Source organism: Anabrus simplex, chromosome 1 (assembly GCF_040414725.1).
Source record: "Anabrus simplex isolate iqAnaSimp1 chromosome 1, ASM4041472v1, whole genome shotgun sequence".
Lineage (NCBI taxonomy): Eukaryota > Metazoa > Arthropoda > Insecta > Orthoptera > Tettigoniidae > Anabrus > Anabrus simplex.
In genome coordinates this window covers 1,300,939,391-1,300,961,421 of record NC_090265.1, presented here as the reverse complement: position 1 = coordinate 1,300,961,421, position 22,031 = coordinate 1,300,939,391, and the positions used below count along the sequence as shown (strand labels likewise).

At 40.1% G+C, this 22,031-nt stretch overlaps 1 protein-coding gene across 3 annotated transcripts in view; it reads left to right on the top strand.

Annotated features, from left to right (window-relative positions):
• The window catches only part of c12.2 (von Willebrand factor A domain-containing protein c12.2), a 753,464-nt gene that overhangs the window by 488,554 nt on the left and 242,879 nt on the right, over positions 1 to 22,031 (top strand). For all 3 annotated transcript variants that reach the window (XM_067137710.2, XM_067137711.2, XM_067137712.2), the window contains exons 16-17: positions 4,905 to 5,061; positions 20,573 to 20,753. In XM_067137710.2, coding sequence (XP_066993811.2) covers positions 4,905 to 5,061; positions 20,573 to 20,753 — 338 coding nt within the window. The remainder of the gene's footprint in view (positions 1 to 4,904; positions 5,062 to 20,572; positions 20,754 to 22,031) is intronic.

Sequence of the window (22,031 nt, the reverse complement as noted above, 5' to 3'; positions counted from 1 at the left end):
GTGGAAGACTTCATGCGCAACTGGCTGGTGACACAACCCTGTTCTTTTTACGATGAGGGCATCAAAAACCTGCCCATACGCTGGGACAAATGCATTTCCAAAGCAGGAAACCATGTGGAAAAATAAATTTTAATTGCCTTGTAGAGAAGGAACAAACAAATGTCGAATCAAGTCAGAGAGGGAGGAATAAGAAAGGAAAACGTATAATAGGACAAACACAGTGGCAGGTCAGTGTGGGAAGAGGGAGCCACAGAAATCGGAGACAAGGACAATCTCCACATCTTCAAATGGATAGACTCTCTCCTCACCAGTTCCAGTTCTTCCACATCCATCTCTTCCCATATCCTGTCCAGGTTGTTTCTACTTCTCAGATTCATCAGTAGGCATCAACACTCATTGTGGGGCCATCTTGACAGATATTCAGTCTTGATGTGGGATAACAAGAAAGTCTACACTTCAAGACCACTAACTAGAGTTTCCTTACCGAGACAAAACATACATATACCACACCACATCCTGTCATAAATAGGGCTAAACTGAGGATAAGTGCGCATGGTTATGTTCGAAAAGGGTAGGCGACAAGAAAATTCTCAAAGTATAACTTATACTAAAGGGTATATGGACAGAAAATATGACTACATTAATTTTTTAATAAGAATGCAGATTAAGGACTATGATGGGTTTATTGGGCTTAGAACATAAATTTGATTCACACTAATAAAATAAAATATTAATGAATTAAATCGACCCCAAATCGGTCATAAAAACATGTGACACGCACATAAGCAAAAGTACATTTGACAAGACAAAGTTGATACAAAAGCAATCGGGTAACGACCTGGAAATGTTAACAAAACTTCATAAACGGGAACCTTGGATTACGTTACATTTAGATGGTGTGTTGACTTAGCTAAACTTCTTATGTCGCTGCCCGTAGACTCAATGATTAAACCGTCCATTTGCTGCCTCAGTATTAAAACAATACACAGTATGTGATCTAACTTTACATATATACACTCCAAGAAAAATCGGACACAAAGGAAAATAAAACAACCAGTTCAGGGCCATCCCTAATCATCCCACCAAAATTCACTGATTCTACTTTTGGATCCGACCCATATGCAAATGGACCAATGCGGAAACCGGCATCTCAACAATTAGCCATCAAGCTAAAATCACATTAATTAAAGCAGGATAAAATCATGACACAAACAAAATAGACACTGGACAATGAAATACACAGACAAGACACAGAGAGAGAGAGAGAGAGAGAGAGCCTGCAATGCAAAAACACGTGAATATGTACACTTCATGATAGAGTTATAGGGATATGATTCCGATAAGTATAGGCATTGTGGAGTTGCATCTTAAACAAGGCACAACACAGCAGTCTCTCTCTCGCTCTCTCTCTCCCTCTCTCTCTCTCTCTCTCTCTCTCTCTCTCTCTCTCTCTCTCTCTCTCTCCACGTGGGTAGGACTATCAGCTGTGACACAAAAACATCTGACTGACTGGCGAGAGGAATACAGGGTTCATGGAAGTTAGCAGTCTCGCCTCGTAAATACTTTCACTTGAAGGGCTCACAGCTTGTCAGCTGTCTCTAGCTACCTTCACTGGGAAGCACACATATTTGCCAGGTCTAAGCCGATATTCCATCTCTAACACGAGACACAAAACCTCTCTTTCAAATAACAGTGCATAGCCACTGCTTTCATTAAGCAAATACACATGCTGGCTATATCACACACATCAATTTGCTCTCAGCAAGTAATTACAGCTTCATGCCTATCTCAAATACTTACGGCCTCATTAGCCATTCATGGGCAACACTGGCCTCTCAACTAACATATCCTTGGTTCGACCCTTCACCTCACCAATTCGTGGGCAACACTGGCCTCTCAACTAACATCTCCTTGGTTCAGAATACAGCTCTACCGCACATCTCGTTACCGAACCTGAAAGTTCATGCTTCATGCATATAAAATACATCCTGCTCTACTGATGTTAATAATTACTCTGACCCAAAGCAACACAGAGGGTGTACAGCCTATTGAATGTGTAAGGACTCTATCCAAATATCTCTATCAAATCAAAATAAATGCTCAAAAAAAGGCATACACAAATTAACACTAATGAAAAACACACCTCCAGCTATCCTATCTTGTCCCTTCAATCCCATCTACCTAAATTATATGCACTTGTCACAGGCTAAAGCATGCATTAGTCCTGAACACATGTACTTTAATAAAATGAAACTAAGCAAGTGGCACTCTGGCTGACATTTAATTGAAGGCATTCTACTTGAAAAATAATCTGACAAGTGTATTATTTCTATGTTCAACATCCTAAAATGGATATAAAAAACTTAGCTTTCGCCGACACCTGCCATCAGCGACGTTCACATGACCGTTATTGTCATAACGGCCTTAGCCCATCATGACGACAATCTCCAGGGGTTGAACGGTCATCCTGTCGACTCCAGGTACTGCCATTTCTGTCCTTTTGATACTGGAACCTCCTGCAGTGTAGTTGAATTAGAACACGTCTGCTTCACCGCTTAGTTGTGCCCGTGCACAGGATTCTACCCTTAATACTTAGCTGCCATTGGCTACAGCCTGTGGACAAATATTAGTTCAATCTGTACACCATTAATTTAAGGGATCAAAGCCCGGGCAGAATCTGTCTTTCTTAGCGGCACTTTCAATTACGGTACGCACACGTAATCTCGCGACCCGCAAGCGCGACCCGAATGTTTATTGGAAATAACAGAAAATATAGACACGTGTGAGTTCACTCGCAGATATCGAGCAAAAGTCTCATCGTTTCATGTTTCGCAAGGTTTAAATTTACGCCAGCCCGCACCTTGGTGTCATCACAATCAAGAAAGTCAAGATAGAGGTAACTGTCTTTTAAAATACTTAGAGCCACAAAGTGAATTAAACAGTTTGCACTACGCACATACAGTGTGCGGCTGAATTAATGACACAAAGAGCTTGCTTCTAGCGTGCAGCGGGGTTCAAAAACACATCAACCGACATCGAGTAACATGCGACTGACAAACATTTCACAAGTGCATCAGAATGACTGAGAACCAAATGAGCACGGTTCCCCTTCCACCGGACCTTTTAAAGCCTCACAGTGTCGCCGTTGTGACGGGGGTTCCCAATCAAACACTTAAACTCCTCTTCCAACTGCCAAGCCAGTTCAAACAGCTTTATGTTTAAATGTGTATTATAATCAGTAGAACACAACTAGGCATTATTATATTCAGGTAGATAGTAATTCTATACTCAATTATTAATCAATTCAAAACTGTGGAATTATAGCTCCGTGACGGATTTCTCATCGTATATTCAAATGATCCCACTCCTGGGTAGACGAAGTTGGTCAGCCTGATTTCACTGCTTGGTGGATCCCAATGTTCAAATATCCTCCCCTCCAGTCTGTGGTCATTTAAATTTGAACTCAAGAACAAGGGTCTACGTGACAACTTCTCAGCCAACAGCTCCTTTCAAACTTGAAATATCCATTTCTTCTGGATCTATACTGGCTGACTCTACCTAGGGCGTGGCTCTCCTACATTCCGGCCTTTGTCTCCTTCCATGCAATGATGCTTTAAATAAAATATATCTGCAGTGTTATACATAATTAATTGGAGCATATGATGATATGGTTCAATACAAGAGCAGGATTCCCCCCCCCCCTCCCCCCCAGAATACAGCCAATTGTAAATATGAAGAACTGAAGACTGTTGAATAATTGGTTTTACCTGGTACTTGTTAAATGAAAAACTGATATATTTCATTTCAGTAACTGTTTGGCCCCAAGGCTAAAATGGTTAGTGTGCTTGGTCCAGAGTCGGGGATATTAATCTTCATTGGTTAATTCCGATGGAAGCTGGGTGCGTGTGCCTTCTTCAACATTAAAATTCATCATAGGCAGGGCCCTGTCCTCACTGATGTACAAGTCGCCTGATAGACGTTAACTCGAAATACCTGCACCAGGCCCTTCCAGGGGTCAAATACTGTAATAATAATTCCAATAACTATTGAAGTGATTGCATAAGATGAAAGAGATAATCTAACTCATACATCACATGCGACCTTTCATTAAAAATCCACAACCTGTTTCCAGTCATTCGACCGGGTCAGGAGTGGAATGAATGAAGCCCCATCTAGCGGCGAGGATAGAAATTGTGCCAGCTGCCGAAGCCTGTCACACTCCTCTGGGGCAATTATTAATGAATGACAGTTGAAATGAAATGATATTGGAGAGTGTTGCTGGAATGAATTATGACAGGGAAAACTGGAGTACCCAGAGAAAAACCTGTCCCACCTCCGCTTTGTCCAGCACAAATCTCACATGGAGTGACCAGGATTTGAAACACGGAACGCAACAGTGAGAGGCCGGCGCGCTGCCGCCTGAGCCACGGAGGCTCACTGACCTTTCATTATTGCATGTAATTATATTATTTTAAAGTTTGTTCCTCATTTCACATTTTTGTAATTCTGATACATTACAATAAGGTAAAAGAAGTCCTATTTAGAAAGACAGGAACATTAAGCATATTTAAGAGAAGGTAAATGTTACACTTAATGTTCTTCTAATTCTGCCTTAAGCTTTCCACTCTTCTCACATGTCTGCTTACCTTTTCAGTTTACAGTATGATGTGCAGCTCATGCTGCTCATTATCTCTTTTGTGTAGATTATACAATGTCTTCCCCTACGGTTCCTCTTTTCTGTTTTTCCATCTATTATTTTCTTCAGAAGACCATTTTGTCACAGTATATGCTGTGTTAATTTTTAATATTTTGGATATATTTTGAGTAGCCTGTCACCTCACATAATGTTAAGGATTTGTAAGAATGTTACAAATATTCCAAATTTTCATGTTACTTCTTAACAGGGATACCACAGTCCAGACATTAACCCTGCAGCCTACAGTACGTGATGGTGTGGTGATATACGAGGATTCTCCTCTGGTGCAAGCTGTGAAACATGGACATGTGTTGGTAGTGGACGAGGCCGATAAGGCTCCCACCCATGTTACATGTATTCTTAAGGTATCAGAACTACTAAGAATCATTTTGTTTTTAAAGAGTGAAGTCATTTTTGGATTGATCTAGAATAATTACTGCTATGGAAATCTTTAATTGAAATTAATTTCTGTTCATAGAGATCCACAAGTTGCTTTCGTGACTGTAAACTTGGTTTCAGATACGTACTTATCACCACTGTAGACAATGGTAATATACATAATTTTTTGAATGTGAATTTCTTTGCCTATGTACTGACATAACGTAGATAATAACAATGGAAGAACATAATCATAAATAGTTCAGAGTTACAAAATAATAATTGTAGGGTGGTTGTAAATGAGCTCTCTCCAGTGTTTCCTGCCTAAGCAGGTTTCATTGTCCATGACAAATTCCCAATTCCATCTTATGCTCTCCACATCTCCCCTGAGTTAGTCCTTCCATCTTTTCCTCAGTCTTCCTACCAGTCTCCTGCCTGTTAGTCTTCTTTCCATACAAGCATGCCGTATTCTTCTGCTTTTCATTCTTTAACATGCCCAAATCATTTAAGTTTGGATGTCCTTAGTCTACCCCCCCATAGGTTCAGTTTTTCTAGGTATATTCAGATCTCTTCATTCCTTATATGATCAAATTGTATTTTACAGAAGAGAGTTCTAAGAAACTTCATCTCACAAGTCCTAAGGTCCTCTGATGTTTGCATGAATCTATCCAAAGAACATGTAAGAATGGGAATGAGATATAACTTGTGGGGGTGTGGTTTTGGTCTTAGTGGAACTTTCCTTTCCTGTCAAAATGTTACACAAAACTGTAGAAATTGGATTTTGGTTACTTTGTTCATTACCTCTGACTCAATCATAGATATCTGAATTGATATACTACTTCAAATTGCTAGCCTTGCAGTTGTATAATGCTACCAGAATTCTCCTTGCTAATTTTCATTGCCTAAGTTTTTGTTTTGTTCACTTTCATACCATATTATTGGAACTTAGTTCTCTACAATTTATTAAGCATACTCTGTACTCCTCAGTTTCATCTCATATTGCAACATCATCCACAAACACCAAAGTCTGTACTTCTCCATTTCCTACTCCCTGCAAGTCTTTCAGAATGGTATCTATAACTGCTATGGATAAAAGGGGTGAAAAGACAGTTCCTTGTTATACTCCCTTGGTTGTGTCAAATCATTCAGAGTAACCATCTCCAATGAGGACACAACTTTTGCAATTTATATACAACATTTGAATCTTGGTGAGGAGATATCCCAAGTTTTCTGCTACTCTTCCAGATGACTGATCTGGGGAAGGAGTGTTATCCAGGAACTAGGTAAAGGCAGATGTTGAGAAGGATGCAAGGGAAGGAGGAGGGTAATCAAAAGGTGGTACGTTTTCACGTTGGTACCAACAACTTAAGACAACATAGTTGGGAATGTGTGGTATCTTGTTAATGCAGCATGGGAGAAGTTTAAGAAAGTGGAGATTATCAGTGGGATACGTTCTAGGAGGAGTAGTGATTGGGGAGTGGGTATTTGAGAAACTGGGAGTGAGACTTGTAGATCCTAATGGGTGAGTAGGAGGTAGGGATCTGCACTCGAATGGCCTTCACTTGAACTGAAGTGGAACATATAAGTTAGGAGGTTTGTTTAGAAGGCTTATAGAGGGGTACATTCAGGAAAATAGGGGTGAGCTAGGGAGGGGAGATGAGATAACTGGAAGCTGGAAGTCAAGTAAAGATGATATAAAGTTGTTAGTGGTAAACTGTAGAAGTACTTAAACCTTTATAGGACCAGCTGATGATATATCATCAGTGACAATTCTTGCTAGAAAGACCAACTGATGATATATCGTCAATGGTCACACTGGCTTAAAAAGACCAGCTGGCGATATTTCATCAATGGAATGAGAGGATATCTGTAGGCCAAATATTTTAACACATGGCTAACATGACTGTATATTAAATGTCTTGAAGATCTTTTGGGACTGTTAGATTAAATTTCGATTGAATATGAGTAAAAGCACGAAATAAACACCAACAAGTAGAATGCAGCACATCTAATGTAGAGCAACCAGCCCACGCTAACCTCATCGCCGAGCTGTGCAGTCTGCTGTTGCAGTTTCAATGTAAACCATGTGTAGCAGCAAAACCTAGTGCACTCTTCTCAGTTTTATCGTTTGTTTGTTTGTTTGTTTGCTTGCTTGCTTATTTATGATATTTCCTTTCCAAGTGGATAATTACTGTGAGTGTTGATTTCCGTTTTGAGTGATACAGCCATTGCCTTTGTAAATAATGAGTGTTTCTCGCAAACATATGACAAGTAGCGAATTGGAGGCAGAACTAGACAAGAACTCTGACGATGACTTGTTAGATGATTTATCAGATTTCTCTGATGATGAAAGTGATTTAGACCCATGTTTCGATTCAGATCAGCCCTCGACATCTGGATTACAACACAAGAATGTTGCTCGCAGTAAGTACGAAGACAGTGATAGTAGTGCTGAAGTTAGATCTTGCATGACTAATAACGCTGACGGATGCTGAGTGACTCGGTTCAAGTTCAGATGAAAATGATGACCATGCTAAATGGGTGAAGATAGTGATGATGATAGCAAACACTCGTGATCGAGTAGGTTTGTCTTCCAGACAGAATACCTCTTCATCTATGCGTTCGAAGGTGACTATACAGTCCAATGCGGGAGCTAGACAATTTGACACAGTGATGACAGGTAGTCCCAGGTGGAGCAGTCATGTTCTTTCTATTTCTTCTCAGCACTTCTTTTTCTTTCCTACATTGCCTCTTGTCATTCGCTGTACGTTAGCGGTTTTCTTCAAAAGATAGAGTGCCATGATGGACTAGTGATCTCCCATGATGGACTAGTGATCTCCAGGATGAATAGTCGAGGGCTAAGTTCTCTCTCTTCAAGTTAGCCTTGATTATATCTTTAATTTGCTTCCTCTGACCGCCTACACAGCGCAGCGTTTACCTACTGATAGCTGAGAGTAAAATACTTGTTTGTAAATGTGATTATTGGGCATGCGAACTACATGCCCTGTCCATCGTCTTAAAAACATCAATTCTATACTGGTGGTGTGTGCCTCTTCAAGAACGCTGATATTTGTGCGCCTGTCTTGCTAAGTTATTTACAGTATTCTCCTCAAGCAACGCTGATGATATTGTTCCAGCTTCTTAAGGTGTCCAATGTAGCATGTCCAGGATTCAGATCTGTAGAGTAAGGTTGGAACTACTACAGAATTCTATACAAGAATGTTTGTTGTGATACTGACATCATGATTGTCAAAAACTTGAGATATTAACTTAGCAAAGGATGCTCCTGCACGGTTAATTGTGTGTTGGATTTTTTAATCTATATTTGCGCTTAATGGGAGGGTGCTGCCAGGGTATGGGAAGGTGTTTACAACTTGAAGGCTCACTCCATCAATTTTGACATTGATATCTCTTTGACCTCCCTAGGGGTTGGTTGGTATAGGACCTGTGTTTTGTTGATATTCAGTTTGAGTCTGGTCTTGTTGTACACAGCAGAAAAAGCATTCAGGATTGTCACAAGCTCTTCTTGTGCCTGAGCTATGACAGCATTATCATCAGCCTACTGTAACTCAACTAATGCTGCAGAGAATGTCGGAGTTCCTGCCTTTATACGGGTCGAAAAAAAGTTTGCCATCCATCCTGTAAGTTATATGTGTTTCTAGGGGGAGATCATCTCTGACAAGTTCCACGACAGCGGCAACATACAAGGAAAACAAAGTGGGGGTTATCACACAGCCTTGCTTAACACCGGTTTTAATAATAATAATTTTGTGTGCCAAGTGCAGCCCTTGTAAGGCAGACCCTCCGATGAGGGTGGGCGGCATCTATCATGTGTAGGTAACTGCGTGTTATTGTGGTGAATGATAGTGTTATTTGTGGTGTGTGAGTTGCAGGGATGTTGCAGACAGCACACGCACCCAGTCCCCAAGCCAAGGGAATTAACCACTTAAGGTTAAAATATCCAACCCACTTATAGTTATGAATTTCATTGGGTTCTGTATTAAAGTGGGATTACAGTAAATTAAAATTCTTTCAAGGTCCACCTATTCAATACAATGACATTTTATTGTGATTCAGTCACATGTCAAATGGTACTAGTTTCGGCATCTATGTGCCATCATCAGCCTTAGGTACAAATTAAACAGTTATATACATATGCCTAAAACATCTAAAACACATTTTAACACATTATAAAATACATTACTGTAATGATACATGAGATAAGTTAAAATTATATTACAATTGAATTCTTTAATAGAAAATTCTTAAAATTCCAGCAATTCGTTATATAGTCTAGTCTGTGTACATCTGGGTTAAGTGAATTTGTGCTGTTTTATGCTGTCTGTATGGGTGACACTTGTTCACTTGATATTAGGTGGTTTCAGGGAAGTTTAATTTGATCATGTAAGATCATGATATAAATAGAGATGAATTCCCACTTCAATTTAAACCCATTTAAACACATCGTCTGGCTCCGTCTGTGTAACAAACACGTTCAACATGCTGTTCAAGTAAGTAACAGTAAGTTGCTGAAGAACAATGATCCGAAGTATGATCCATGTGGTAAATTTCAACCTTTAGTAAATCATGTAGAAAAATGACTTGCATAAGCAGAAACATGTTAAAAATTAAATAATTGAAAAGGAGGTTCAACCTATTCAATACTTAAAAGAAGGAAATGCAGTAATCACATTCCTATTTAAATGGGACCGGTTTCGACCTTAGTCCAGGTCACGGTTGCGGGAAGTTAAGTACGTGACAAATTCTAGACCTTCAAAAAGATTCTCCACTCTACTTTGGCGTTCGACCTTGAATGTGCCGCGCTGATCACCAGGAGCTGGCGGCTTTCTACTACAAATCTATTCGTCTGCGACTTCTAGTTATTTTTGAACGTCGTATATTAATTGATAGTGTTGTGACTTTGTGCATACAGAATGTGGTGTCGTGTCTTTGTGCCTATCAAAGTGTGAAACTGACCTCCAATATTCATAAACATTGTACATCTTTTTATGGCTGATGATGACCTGGACTAAGGTCGAAACCGGTCCCATTTAAATAGGAATGTGATTACTGCATTTCCTTCTTTTAAGTATTGAATAGGTTGAACCTCCTTTTCAATTATTTAATTTTTAACATCAATAATTTCAATACGGAACAATGAAGTTTTTATCTTTAAATTATAAGCAGAAACATATCAGGAAGAAGAAGAAGAAGAGTAAATCATATTAACAATCCTTTCCAATACTTTTACACATCTCACCAGCAAATATCAGTTGATGAAAGCTTGATAGGTAGCAAAAATCATACTCGACTGTTGCAATATATTCCAAATAAACACCACCACAAGTGGGGTATCAGACTTTGGGTTCTCTGTGATTCACTTTCAAACTACTGTATGCCGCTAATGGCTTTACGTCACACCGACACTGATAGGTCTTATGGCAACTACTGTATGAATTGTCATTGTTATAAAGGAGCAAATTCTACGGAAGATAAACAAGAAGTTAAAGAAAAAGGCTTAGGTTACACTGTGTAGTAGTGAAGTTGTTAAATTTATGCAGCCTACTAAACAAGGGTTACCACATATTCATGGACAACTTTTTTTCAAGTGTCCCTCTTGTTGGGTACCTTTACAGTGAAGGTACATTTTTTACTGGACTCTAAGGCGTAATAGCAAAGGTATTCCAGCAGAATTGACACAAAAACTAGATGTAGGAAATAAGATATACATGAGGAAAGGCAACATTGTTGGTTTGGCTAACAGAGAGAAGAAATTCCACAAATTCCCTGTGATTTTACTGTCTACAAACATGGAAATAAATGATCAAGAGAAGATAAAAAGGAAGCAGGGGCAATAAACTGTGACAGTGAAACCTAGAATGATCTGTTATTACAGTAGGTTTATGGGAGGGATTGACACAAATGATATGATGCTGTATAGTTACCTGAACAAGCGGTGTACCATAAAATATTGGTAGAAAGTGGCATTCAATATATTTTCCAGAATGACATTGAATGTGTGCATCTTATATTAAGAAAACTGTACTAAACATAGTTTCAGAGTCATGCCCAGGTACCAGTTTCTTGTCTCAGTAATTGATGATGTGTCAGAGGAATGGTTCGAGAAGAAGAGGAAATCAGCATCCATTAGGCTTTCAAATGATGGAGAAAGGTACAAACATGTTGATCATGCAGTAAGACCGAAGGAGTTTCGAAAAGATCAAGAACTGTGTGTACCAAATACCAAGAAGGATTCCATGTTGTGTGCATTGCAAAACATACTTGTAAATAAATTTTTGTAAGCGTAGAAAACAACTGGAAACATTTTAAAACCTTATTAGGTCAGTTTCAATGTGTTCTGTTGTAGGTTTGTATTGGTGCTATTCAGAAGTTCTGGGTTTTTATCTACACAGTGTAGGCAAACAATGTATGCTTACTGCTGTGCTGGTTTTTTTAGACTTCAGATCAAGTTGACAATAACAATATTTTGTTAATTAATTTTGATCTGAACTCCAAAAAAATTGTGATAATATGGAAAATGAAGTATGGAACGTAAATAATACATTTGCCATTGATAAATTTTTATTAGTTTATAAGCTACGGATATTTCATTTCAGTATTTAAAACATTTTATTATATATGAAAAATAAGAGACAAGATAGTAAGATACAAGCAGAAGAAATGAGATTTTTAAGAACATCAGTTATAAAGACAAAAAGAGATAGAATTCAAAATATGAAAATCAGAGAAGAGATAAATATAGAACTGTTAGTACAGAAGATACAGAAAGAAAGACTAAGATGGTTCAGACCTGTAAAAAGAATGGGAAAGGAACGGGTAGCAAGAAGGAAATTGGAAAGAGAAGTTAAGGGAGAGAGACCAGTTGGAAGACTGAGAAGAAGGTGGATGGATCAGATTTGGAAGGACATTAGAAAAGCTGGATTCGATGTGGCAGAAGTAATGGAGCAGGAAAAGTGGAAGGACAGAAAGGAGTGGAGGAGGCTTGTTAACCACACCTGGGCGACTGGAGTGGGACATTGATGACGGTGATGATAATGATGATGAAAAATATTGTTTATTTTAAAATATTAATGTTATTCAAACTGTCTTCATTTACGTGTCATAAGAAAAAGGTGGTTTTCTCCTGATTTTGAAAAAAGAATCATGAAGAAACCTTTATTACAGACTAAGTTATAGGTTTCTGAAAGGAGATGTGAAAAATATGCCTTGAACGCCTTGATCTTTTTCACCATACCACATGCTAAATAGCTGGTCTTCTTAGGTGCACTCTCCGTGAATATATCTGGTCCTAAAAGGGTTCAAGAAATGAAGGGAACTGAGTACAGTAATTTAATATATATTTACAGGATATTGTAATAGGAGTTGAATCATGGCTAAAGAAGTGATATTACGGATGCAGAATTTTCTGCTGGAAGAGGAGTGTTTATCATAGAGACAGGGGAAATTTGAAAGGAAGAAAGAATTGGTAAGCTATGAAAATATTACGAATAAGAGACATGAAATTCTAGGGTAAGTCTCATCTGTAAAGATAAAAGACAATCTGATGTTTCTTGGTTGTACAGACCTGGAAGGGGAGAATTATTTGATAAGATAATCAGCTATGTGAGAAATAACACTGAAAGGAAAGTTATTGTTGCAGGTGACAGTAATGTAAATGACAGAAAGCATGACCAACAAATGGTAAATAATGTTACATGCCAGCCCCTTTCGGTAGTTCCAGGAAGGGGATAGTGACTCTGACAACCTAGGATCTCCCAGCTGTGGGGTGGGACCGGCCTTTCCGTGTATTGTTCTTGCCAGCCTGCTTACCTGTGAGTTTCTTGGAGTTTCAACGGGAATGTTCTGCTTCTAGCCACCTTGCAAACATTCTGACTCAAATCACCCGAGCTATAAAAAGGGAGGCTAGTTGCAAACAGTCAGTAACAGTTGGGCTCTGTGGTGGAGCTACCTGTAGAGTCAGTGTTGGACTCCGTGCTGGAGCCAGTGTTTGTGCTGGACTCAGGGTCAGAGTTGGGCTTCATGATGGAACTATAGTCAGAGTTGGGCTCCATGTTGGAGTCAGTGTGAGCTTAGTGTGTTGAGGTTCGGTGGCTGGACTGAGGGTGACAGAGGTGTTGGCTATCGCTAGCGTTCCGCCGAGGTCTGAACCAGGAGCTGCTGTTGTGGTGTCAGAGAGGCCAGTGAATGGGTGGGCTTGAGACGATGAAACCGAATACTGTACTGTGTATTTGTGTATTTCTCTGAACTGAGTCTCAGCGTGAGTCAGCGAGGAAAGTCACTATCGTCAGTGTGAGGGTAAATGGCTGTGTTAATGTTCACTGTTGCGAGTATGATCCTGCTGTTGAATACTGTTGAGCTGTTTAGTTGTTCACTGCATGTGACTCTGTGAATTACTGCACTGTCTGTGGAGTTGAACCAGTGAACAGTCATCATGTGTTGAGTGGCCCGTAGCCCTGTGTTCAGATCCAGTGGTCTACACACAGCCGCTGCATGAGGTGACTGAACTTGGGGAAGTGAAAGTAAAGATTAACCGTCCACAAGTATAGCAATGTGCTAGACCGCCTGCTGTGTCATAAGGAAGATAGATTTGTAAGTAGACGGTAATTAATAAGTGTGGCCATTAATAGCTGATTAGAATTGTGTGTGTGTGCATTTATTGGATCATTCTGGAATTTTATTCGTGACAAATTGGTGTCAGAAGTGGGATGGACCCCATGTGCGATCATCATTGTAATCGGCGTGAATCAGGGGACCAGATATTGCAGGTTTTGACTGCCATCAGGAACATTCCAGAACATCGGTGTATAGTGAATGCACATACATATAAAAAATTTAATCTTTTATTAATAACTGCATGCCAGTTGAGTCCAGAGGCACCCGAAAATGGAGGCTCAGTTAAATACGCTCTTTGATATGATGATGAAGAAGATGGAAAAAATCAAAAGAAAATGGAGGAGGAGATGGAGAAAATGAAAAGAAGATGGAGGAGAAGATAGAAGACAATCAAAATGAGATTAAGGACTGGCAAAAGAAGACAGAAGAAGGCCAGAAAATGACATTGGAGAAGTTGGATATAAACTATAGGAAGATGGAAGAAAGCCAGAAGAAGATAGTAGAAAGCCGGGAGAGGTGGATAAAGGAGTTGAAAGATGGCTAGAAGAAAACGGAAGACAGCCAGAAGACGGAAGACAGCCAGAAGAAGACGAAAGACAGCCAGAAGAAAACGGAAGGCGGTCAGGAAAAGACGGGGAACGATCTGAAGGAGACGGAAAATGGCCATAAGATGATGGAAGACGGCCGAAAGATGACTGAAGGTAACCAGAATAAAATGGAGAACAGCCAGACGAAGTCGGAAGACTGTCAGGGAAAGACAGAAGATGGTCAGAAGAAGATGAAAGACAACCAGTGAAAGACGGATGATGACTAAAGGAAGATGGAGGATGACCAGAAGAAGATGGGTGACTGACAGAGAAATGTCAACAAGGGTGTACACGAGATAAAGCGTGCTCCATAGGTAGACGCTCTGTCCCGTAGACCTCGCCCAGAAGACTGCGAGAGAGCTCGATACCTGCAGTCGCTTAAGTGCGGCCAGTATCCAGTATTCGGGAGATGGGTTCGAACCCCACTGTCGGCAGTCCTGAAGATGGTTTTCCATGGTTTCCCATTTTCACACCAGGCAAATGCTGGGGCTGTACCTTAATTAAGGCCATGGCTACTTCCTTCCCACTCCTAGACCTTTCCTCTCCCATCATCACCATAAGACCTATCTGTGTCGGTGTGACGTAAAGCAACTTGCAAGATTGCGAGTTCTGTTCCATAAGGGAGGCGAGCAGCAAGTTTCCTGCTGAGTAATCACCGTGGGGTTCGAAGGAAACTGGAGCCGTGATGCCTGGCTGGGAACGCGGAGGGACGGGGATCGTCATCTTCACCTGGTCCTCCTGGCTTACCAGTCTGTTGTACATGAGGCGATGGGGTCTACTCCAGCGAGGACACCGCCTGAAAGAGAGGTATGCTTTCCGATGGATTTAGGGTTCAGCCAGCCTGAGAACCATCCTACCCCAACCGATGTGTATTGTGTGGATGTGATAGCGAGACTGGAGGATGTGGGCGCTGTGATCAAGAAGAGTTCGAGCACAGAGAGCGACCGAGTGAAGTTACGGCACGACCAACAAGCGGACGACTCGTGAAATCATGAGTACGGCCTAGGATGGCTATATAATCCCCTAAGGAAAAAATGCTTGTTCCAGAGGACATAGAAAAGCCCTTACCACGTTCTGAGAAGAATTAATGACGTCAGCTGCTGAGTACAACGGAGGCCAACGTTCAAGATGAAAGTGGTACATCTAGACCGGCGGGCGCCATACTGAAGTACAGCTGAGAAGGTAACTGATCGAGGTGATTAGCTCTGAAAGGGGGGCAATGTTACATTCCAGCCCTGTGGTAGCCCCTTTCGGTACTTCCAGGAAGGGGCTAGTGACTCTGACAGCCTTTGCATCTTTTGCATTTAGAAAACTAATCACAGTGCATACTTCACACTTGGTGGGACCATTAATTTCCAGAGGCATTTTCAGTACGGGCAGATGTTTCTGTAATGGCGTTTGTAGCTAGCCTACAGATGTACATACTGAGCGTGCATGCTCTGAACGATGACTGGAGTCCTGCAGCGGCCATATAAAAAAACAGTACTTATAAAACATGCTTGGTATTTTGAGGCAGAAATGGGTTCCAGGAAGGACATTCCAGAAAGTATAAATGACCAAGCAGATTGTATATGTGAAGATTTACAGATGGCAGAAGTATTTAGTGAGCTGTATATCAAGATAATTGGATATAAGGATAATGTCAAGATAGAGGAGGTGACTAATCTAAATGTTTGGATAACTGAACTCGGATAATTAGAGTAGATGAAGCATTATTTGATCCATTAACGATTATGAGCAGTATTTTTGGACATCTGTGTTTTCTTATATACATTATATGAATGGTATGAGTAAAGAACTGGAATCACAGATAAGCCTTTTCTGTTAATGATGTTATACTGTATGGAGTAATAAATAAGTTACTGGATTGTGACCTTGACAGTAGTATGCTGGTATGGAGTAAAAAGTCAGGTTGTAAATTTCTCAAAGAGGAAAAGTCCTCTCAGTTTTAGTTGCAACAAGTCATAGCGATCACTACAAGTACCTAGGTGTTAATATAAGGAAAGAGCTTAATTTGGGTTATCACAGAAATGGGATTGTAACGAAAGGTTACAGATCTTGTCACGTAGTTATGAGGGTATTTAGGGGTAGTGGGGTAGTAGTAAGGTTGTAAAGGAAAGGGTATATACCATATAATCTTGAATACCACCCGCCACCGAATAAGACCCACACCCTTATTTTGAAAGAACAAAATTTTAAAAAAAGTAAAGTCATAATTATTTACAATCTTTACTAACACACATCAAATGATTAGAAAATACAAATAAAAGTATACAAACATTACCAGAACGATATCCAACGAGTTCATTCATCATCATCATCATCAGTACGAATTTCGGTACTTTCATCACCTTCCCACAAAATGTCGTCATCGCTGCCATCCATAGCATTAGAAATGCTACATTTCTTGAAGCTATTCTGCATGAGGTGTCCAGGGATACGATTCCATGTCGTCAAAATCCACGAACACAGCAGCTGAACTTCCGGGCACTGAAGGCAACCAGTTGGCGTCAGTGTGTGATTATCAGTCGCCATCCATTCTGTATAGAGCTATTTCAAGGCTGCTTTAAATGGACAGTTCATGCAAACATCCAGCAGCTGTAGAATAGATGTCATCCCATCCGGAATGACTGCTAGGTCGGTTTCCCATCCTTGATATGTTTCTTCACAGCATCTGTTGTGTGGCCGCATTAACTGTCGAGAACATCCAAGCTCTTTTGTCCCAATAATGGACCAGGGTGACTTGCCAGACACACTTTAGCCAGTCTTCCACTAGTGAACTGTCCATCCAGCCAGAGTTCTGAGATCTGACGATAACACCAGCAGGTAGATTTTTAGGAAGCGTCTTTCGCGTGAGAACAATGTACAGTGACAATTTGGTTCTGTCGGCGAAAATACACAACATTACCGTACACCGCTGTTTTTCATTACCACCTGTTCTAATGGTAACACTTTTTGCACCCTTAACATTCACAGTCCTGTCCACTGGCATTTCAAAGTAGACTGGCATCTCATCTGTATTGCCAGTTTGCGAAAGCAAATGTGCATTTTCCTTCCGCAACCGAATTATGTGACGCTGAAATTACAATAACTTCTCATCGTAGGCACCAGGAAGGCGCTGTGAAATTGAGGTACGCCTTCGTACACTCAATTTAAAGATAAAAATTTCATTGTTCCGTATTGAAATTATTGATGTTAAAAATTAAATAACTGGAAAGGAGGTTCAACCTATTCAATACTCAAAAGAAAGAAACGTAGCAATCACATTTCTATTTAAATGGGACCGGTTTCGACCTTAGTCTAGGTCATCATCAGCCATAAAAAACATGTAAAATGTTTATGAATGTTGGAGGTCAGTTTTTCACTCTGTTAGGCACAAAGACACGACATCACATTCTGTTCTGCACAAAGTCACAACATTAATAATCAACTTGCGAAGATCAAAAAGGCTTGAATTCGCAGACGAACAGATCTGTAGAAGAAAGCCGCCAGCTCCCGGTGACTACGCGGCACACTCAAGGTCACGCGCTGCGGCCAAACACCAAAGTAGAGTGGAGAACGTTTCGAAGGTCCAGAACCTGTCACGGCTGCGGGAAGCCAAGTACGTATATAAAAATATACGATGCCAATTAGTATAACCAAGATCTTAGCTGGAGTACGGGTGCTCATTCGGTTATACTAATTGGCATCGTATATTTTTATATACGTACTTGGCTTCCCGCAGCCGTGACAGGTTCTGGACCTTCGAAACGTTCTCCACTCTACTTTGGTGTTTGGCCGCAGCGCGTGACCTTGAGTGTGCCGCGTAGTCACCGGGAGCTGGCGGCTTTCTTCTACAGATCTGTTCGTCTGCGAATTCAAGCCTTTTTGATCTTCGCAAGTTGATTATTAATGTTGTGACTTTGTGCAGAACAGAATGTGATGTCGTGTCTTTGTGCCTAACAGAGTGAAAAACTGACCTCCAACATTCATAAACATTTTACATGTTTTTTATGGCTGATGATGACCTAGACTAAGGTCGAAACCGGTCCCATTTAAATAGAAATGTGATTGCTACGTTTCTTTCTTTTGAGTATTGAATAGGTTGAACCTCCTTTCCAGTTATTTAATTCGTACACTCAACCCATTTCTTTTATAAAATTACAAACCCATCCTTGGCTTGCCTTAAACCCTTCTGATGAAAGTTCCTTTGCAATCTCTAATGCCTTTAGCTGACACATTTTGGTTGACACTCCATGTCCCAATTCCCGCCTTTCTGTCACATATTTATACTTTTTTTGTTTTTTTTCAGTTTCTGGAAACTGTACACTCAGTCCACGAAAAGCTCTACGATCACCACTACATGTTAATAGCACATTTTTCTTCTTTCTCCAATCGCGAACACACGACTCGTCAATATCGTATTTCCTACCGGCGGTACGATTTCCAATAACTTTGGCTTCCCGAATTACTTTCAGTTTCTCACCCGCAGTAAAAGATTGCAAACGCTTTGTGAAATTCATTTTGATACTTTGAGAACGTGAGTGAGACTGACGCCGAGCACGGAAGTAGCGTATACTGAGAGCGGACAGAGCATTGTTGCCAAGCTGCACAGGCGGTGATGCCCGATTTACGCGCTTTCGGAAAGATAAATTTCCCAAAATTTTAAATAAGACCCGCACCCAATTTCGATAAAACAGTGCGGGTGGTATTCGAGATTATACGGTAAGTCATTGTTGAGACTCCAATTAGGGTATGTTTCTAGTGCACGAGGCCTTCACTGTGATTATGAGATTTGAGAAATGGAAAAGATCCAAAGAAGCAGCATGATTTGTTCAGAGTGATTTCCGAAAAACAAGTAGTGTTAAGAAAATGTTGCAAACTTTGGGCTGAGAATACTTGGGAGTAAGTGGAAATTTCAGAGTTGGAATGACATTAGTAGATGAATAAGCTTGAGTGGAGTTTTTAAAAATATGAAACATCATAATATGGAATTCAAGAGTATAAATTATCGGGCAAGTTGGTCGAGCGGTTAGGGGCACGCGGATGTGAGCTTGCATCCAGGAGATAAGTGGGTTCGAATCCCACTGTCAGCAGCCGTGAAGATGGCTTTCCGTGCTTTCCCATTTTCACACCAGGTAAAGGCTGTGCCTTAATTAAGGCCACGGCCTCTTCCTTCCAACTCCTAGGCCTTTGCTATCCCATCGTCGCCATAAGACCTATCTGTGTTGGTGCGACGTAAAGCCACTAGCAAAAAAAAAAGTATAAATTGTGGAAAATACTCATTTATTGAAAGAGCAATTAGGGATTGAAATATTTACAAGGAAAATTTCCAACATCTTTGTTATCATATAAGAAAAGACTAGGTAAACAAATGCTAGGGGATATGTCACATGGGCAAGAGCCCTAAGTGCATATCAGTGGTGATTTTATGATTTATTTTATTGTCTTCCTTTTCAATGTCCACAAATACAGTTATTAACTCTGTAGTTAAGGTAAATTTGTCCATTAAATATTTTACATTCTGCTTGTACTTTTTCTGATTTAGAGAGTCATTTCCGTAGAGCAATAATAAGAAATATATACATTAAAAACACCATGGCGCAACAACCCCGAAGGGCCATGGCCTACCAAACGACTGCTGCTCAGCCCAAAGGCCTGCAGATTACAAGGTGGTGTGTGGTCAGTACGACAAATCCTCTCGGCCATTATTCTTAGCTTTCTAGACATAAAGGAATACTTATTTGAGATCAAGAAGTAATATATCAGAGTTTTCAGACAAGTACACACTTTCTATATCTCATTCAGTGATATGTTATTTTGTAATAAAATACTTCTTGTCATTTTGTACAGTACACATTTGCCCAATACACACTTTTCTGGTAAACTTATATGCTTCCATTATGTTAAGAAAGTGACAGACTGTGTTTAAGGTGGTTTGTTGCAATTTTAAACTTGTTTTAAAAGCATAGATGTGCACTGTAATATTAGCAAATTATAGATTAACTTCTGTGTACAAACTAGCTATGAAATATTTGTTATAATGTGCTCCTTTCCGTGATACAAGCTTGTATTACATAAAATCAGTTTCATGGTCCATATCGCACTTCAATAGATTCACAATTAAGTATTTATTATTTTCCACCTAGTCGATACAATGATTGCTTAAGGCAATTTAATGGTTAAAAGTGGTACATGTTTCGTATTTTATCAACATCTACTGCTACTTTTACTTCATATTTTCTGTCTTGGTTTCCCTTACTTAAATGTTAATAATGAATCACATATTCTTTTTCAGACGCTGGTGGAGTCTGGAGAAATGATTCTTTCAGATGGACGACGTATTGTTCCCCATTCAGATCCTCGGTTGAAAAATGCCTCCTCTCAGATTATTCCCATGCATCCTGACTTCAGAATGATAGTATTGGCTAACCGCCCAGGATTTCCTTTCCTTGGCAATGACTTTTTTGGAGCACTAGGTAAGCAGATAACAAAATTCCATGTCGATTCTTATTAATTATTGATAAATGTAATTTGCATAGTTTGTTCAATATCTGTTGCAAATAAGTACACACAAAATGATCCTAAGGTGACCATTTGTGTCTGCCCTTGGATCCCAAGATCACAAGCTCAAACCTGGCAGACGTAGTTGGATTTTTAAGGGGTAGGAAAAGAAAGTCCATACAATGTTGGCATGTACAAGATCTCTAATGACTTCAATGTTTACCCAAAACCAAACCAAACCCCATGGCACAACAGGCCCGAAGGGTAATGGCCTACCAAGCGACTGCTGCTCAGCCCGAAGCCTTACAGATTATGTGATGTCATTGTCAGCACGCCAAATCCTCACGGCCATTATTCTTGGCTCTCTAGATCGGGGTTTAACCAACAAAATTAATTAAAACTCAGGCATAGATCACCCAACTGAGATCCAGTTTACTCTACCATCTGGTAAAACAGAAAATCAAAATTGACATGCTGGAAGTCTAAATGGCATGAAATGAACATCCTTATAAATAGTAGCTGAAACATCATATTATTATTATTATTATTATTATTATTATTATTATTATTATTATTATTATTATTATTATTATTATTATTATTATTATTATTATTATTATTATTATTATTATTATTATTATTATTATTTCTTCTTCCAACTCTCTCTTGTCCTGTTTTTGTGCGGGGTTGTGTATGAAGTGAGATGAATCTTCATAGCAAGTTTTTATGCCTGGATGCCCTTCCTGATATCAGCCTCATCAGAGGAGTTAATGTAATGAATTGAATGAGATGATATGTGATGGTTGGAAGGGAGAAGGTGAAACCTGGTGCCGGCATATAGCCTGCTCCTATCAAATAGCACCAAGGGGTTCGCTCGGGGCTTAATGTCCCAATCCGATGGACGGATCATGAATCACCATTATCAGCCTCATATGCCCTTACTCCATGAATACTGTGGAGAGGTTTGGAATTGAATCCAGGTTCTAGGCACGCAGTCTAGTGATTAGAAATTGTATACCACCACCTCTCCTACCCCGCCAGCCAACATTCTGATGGTGAAATGTTTTTGACCGATGGGACTTGAACTGGCTAACCACGTTGTCAGACTGTGGGGAGTTGATGCCTTAACCCTTAGCACTCACGCGGCGGGTCATGCCCGACAACGAGAATATCCCGCATAGGTCCTATGTCGGGCAATGCCCGACATGACATTCTTCCCTATATAACTCCTTTGTCGGGTTACGCGTGCATGA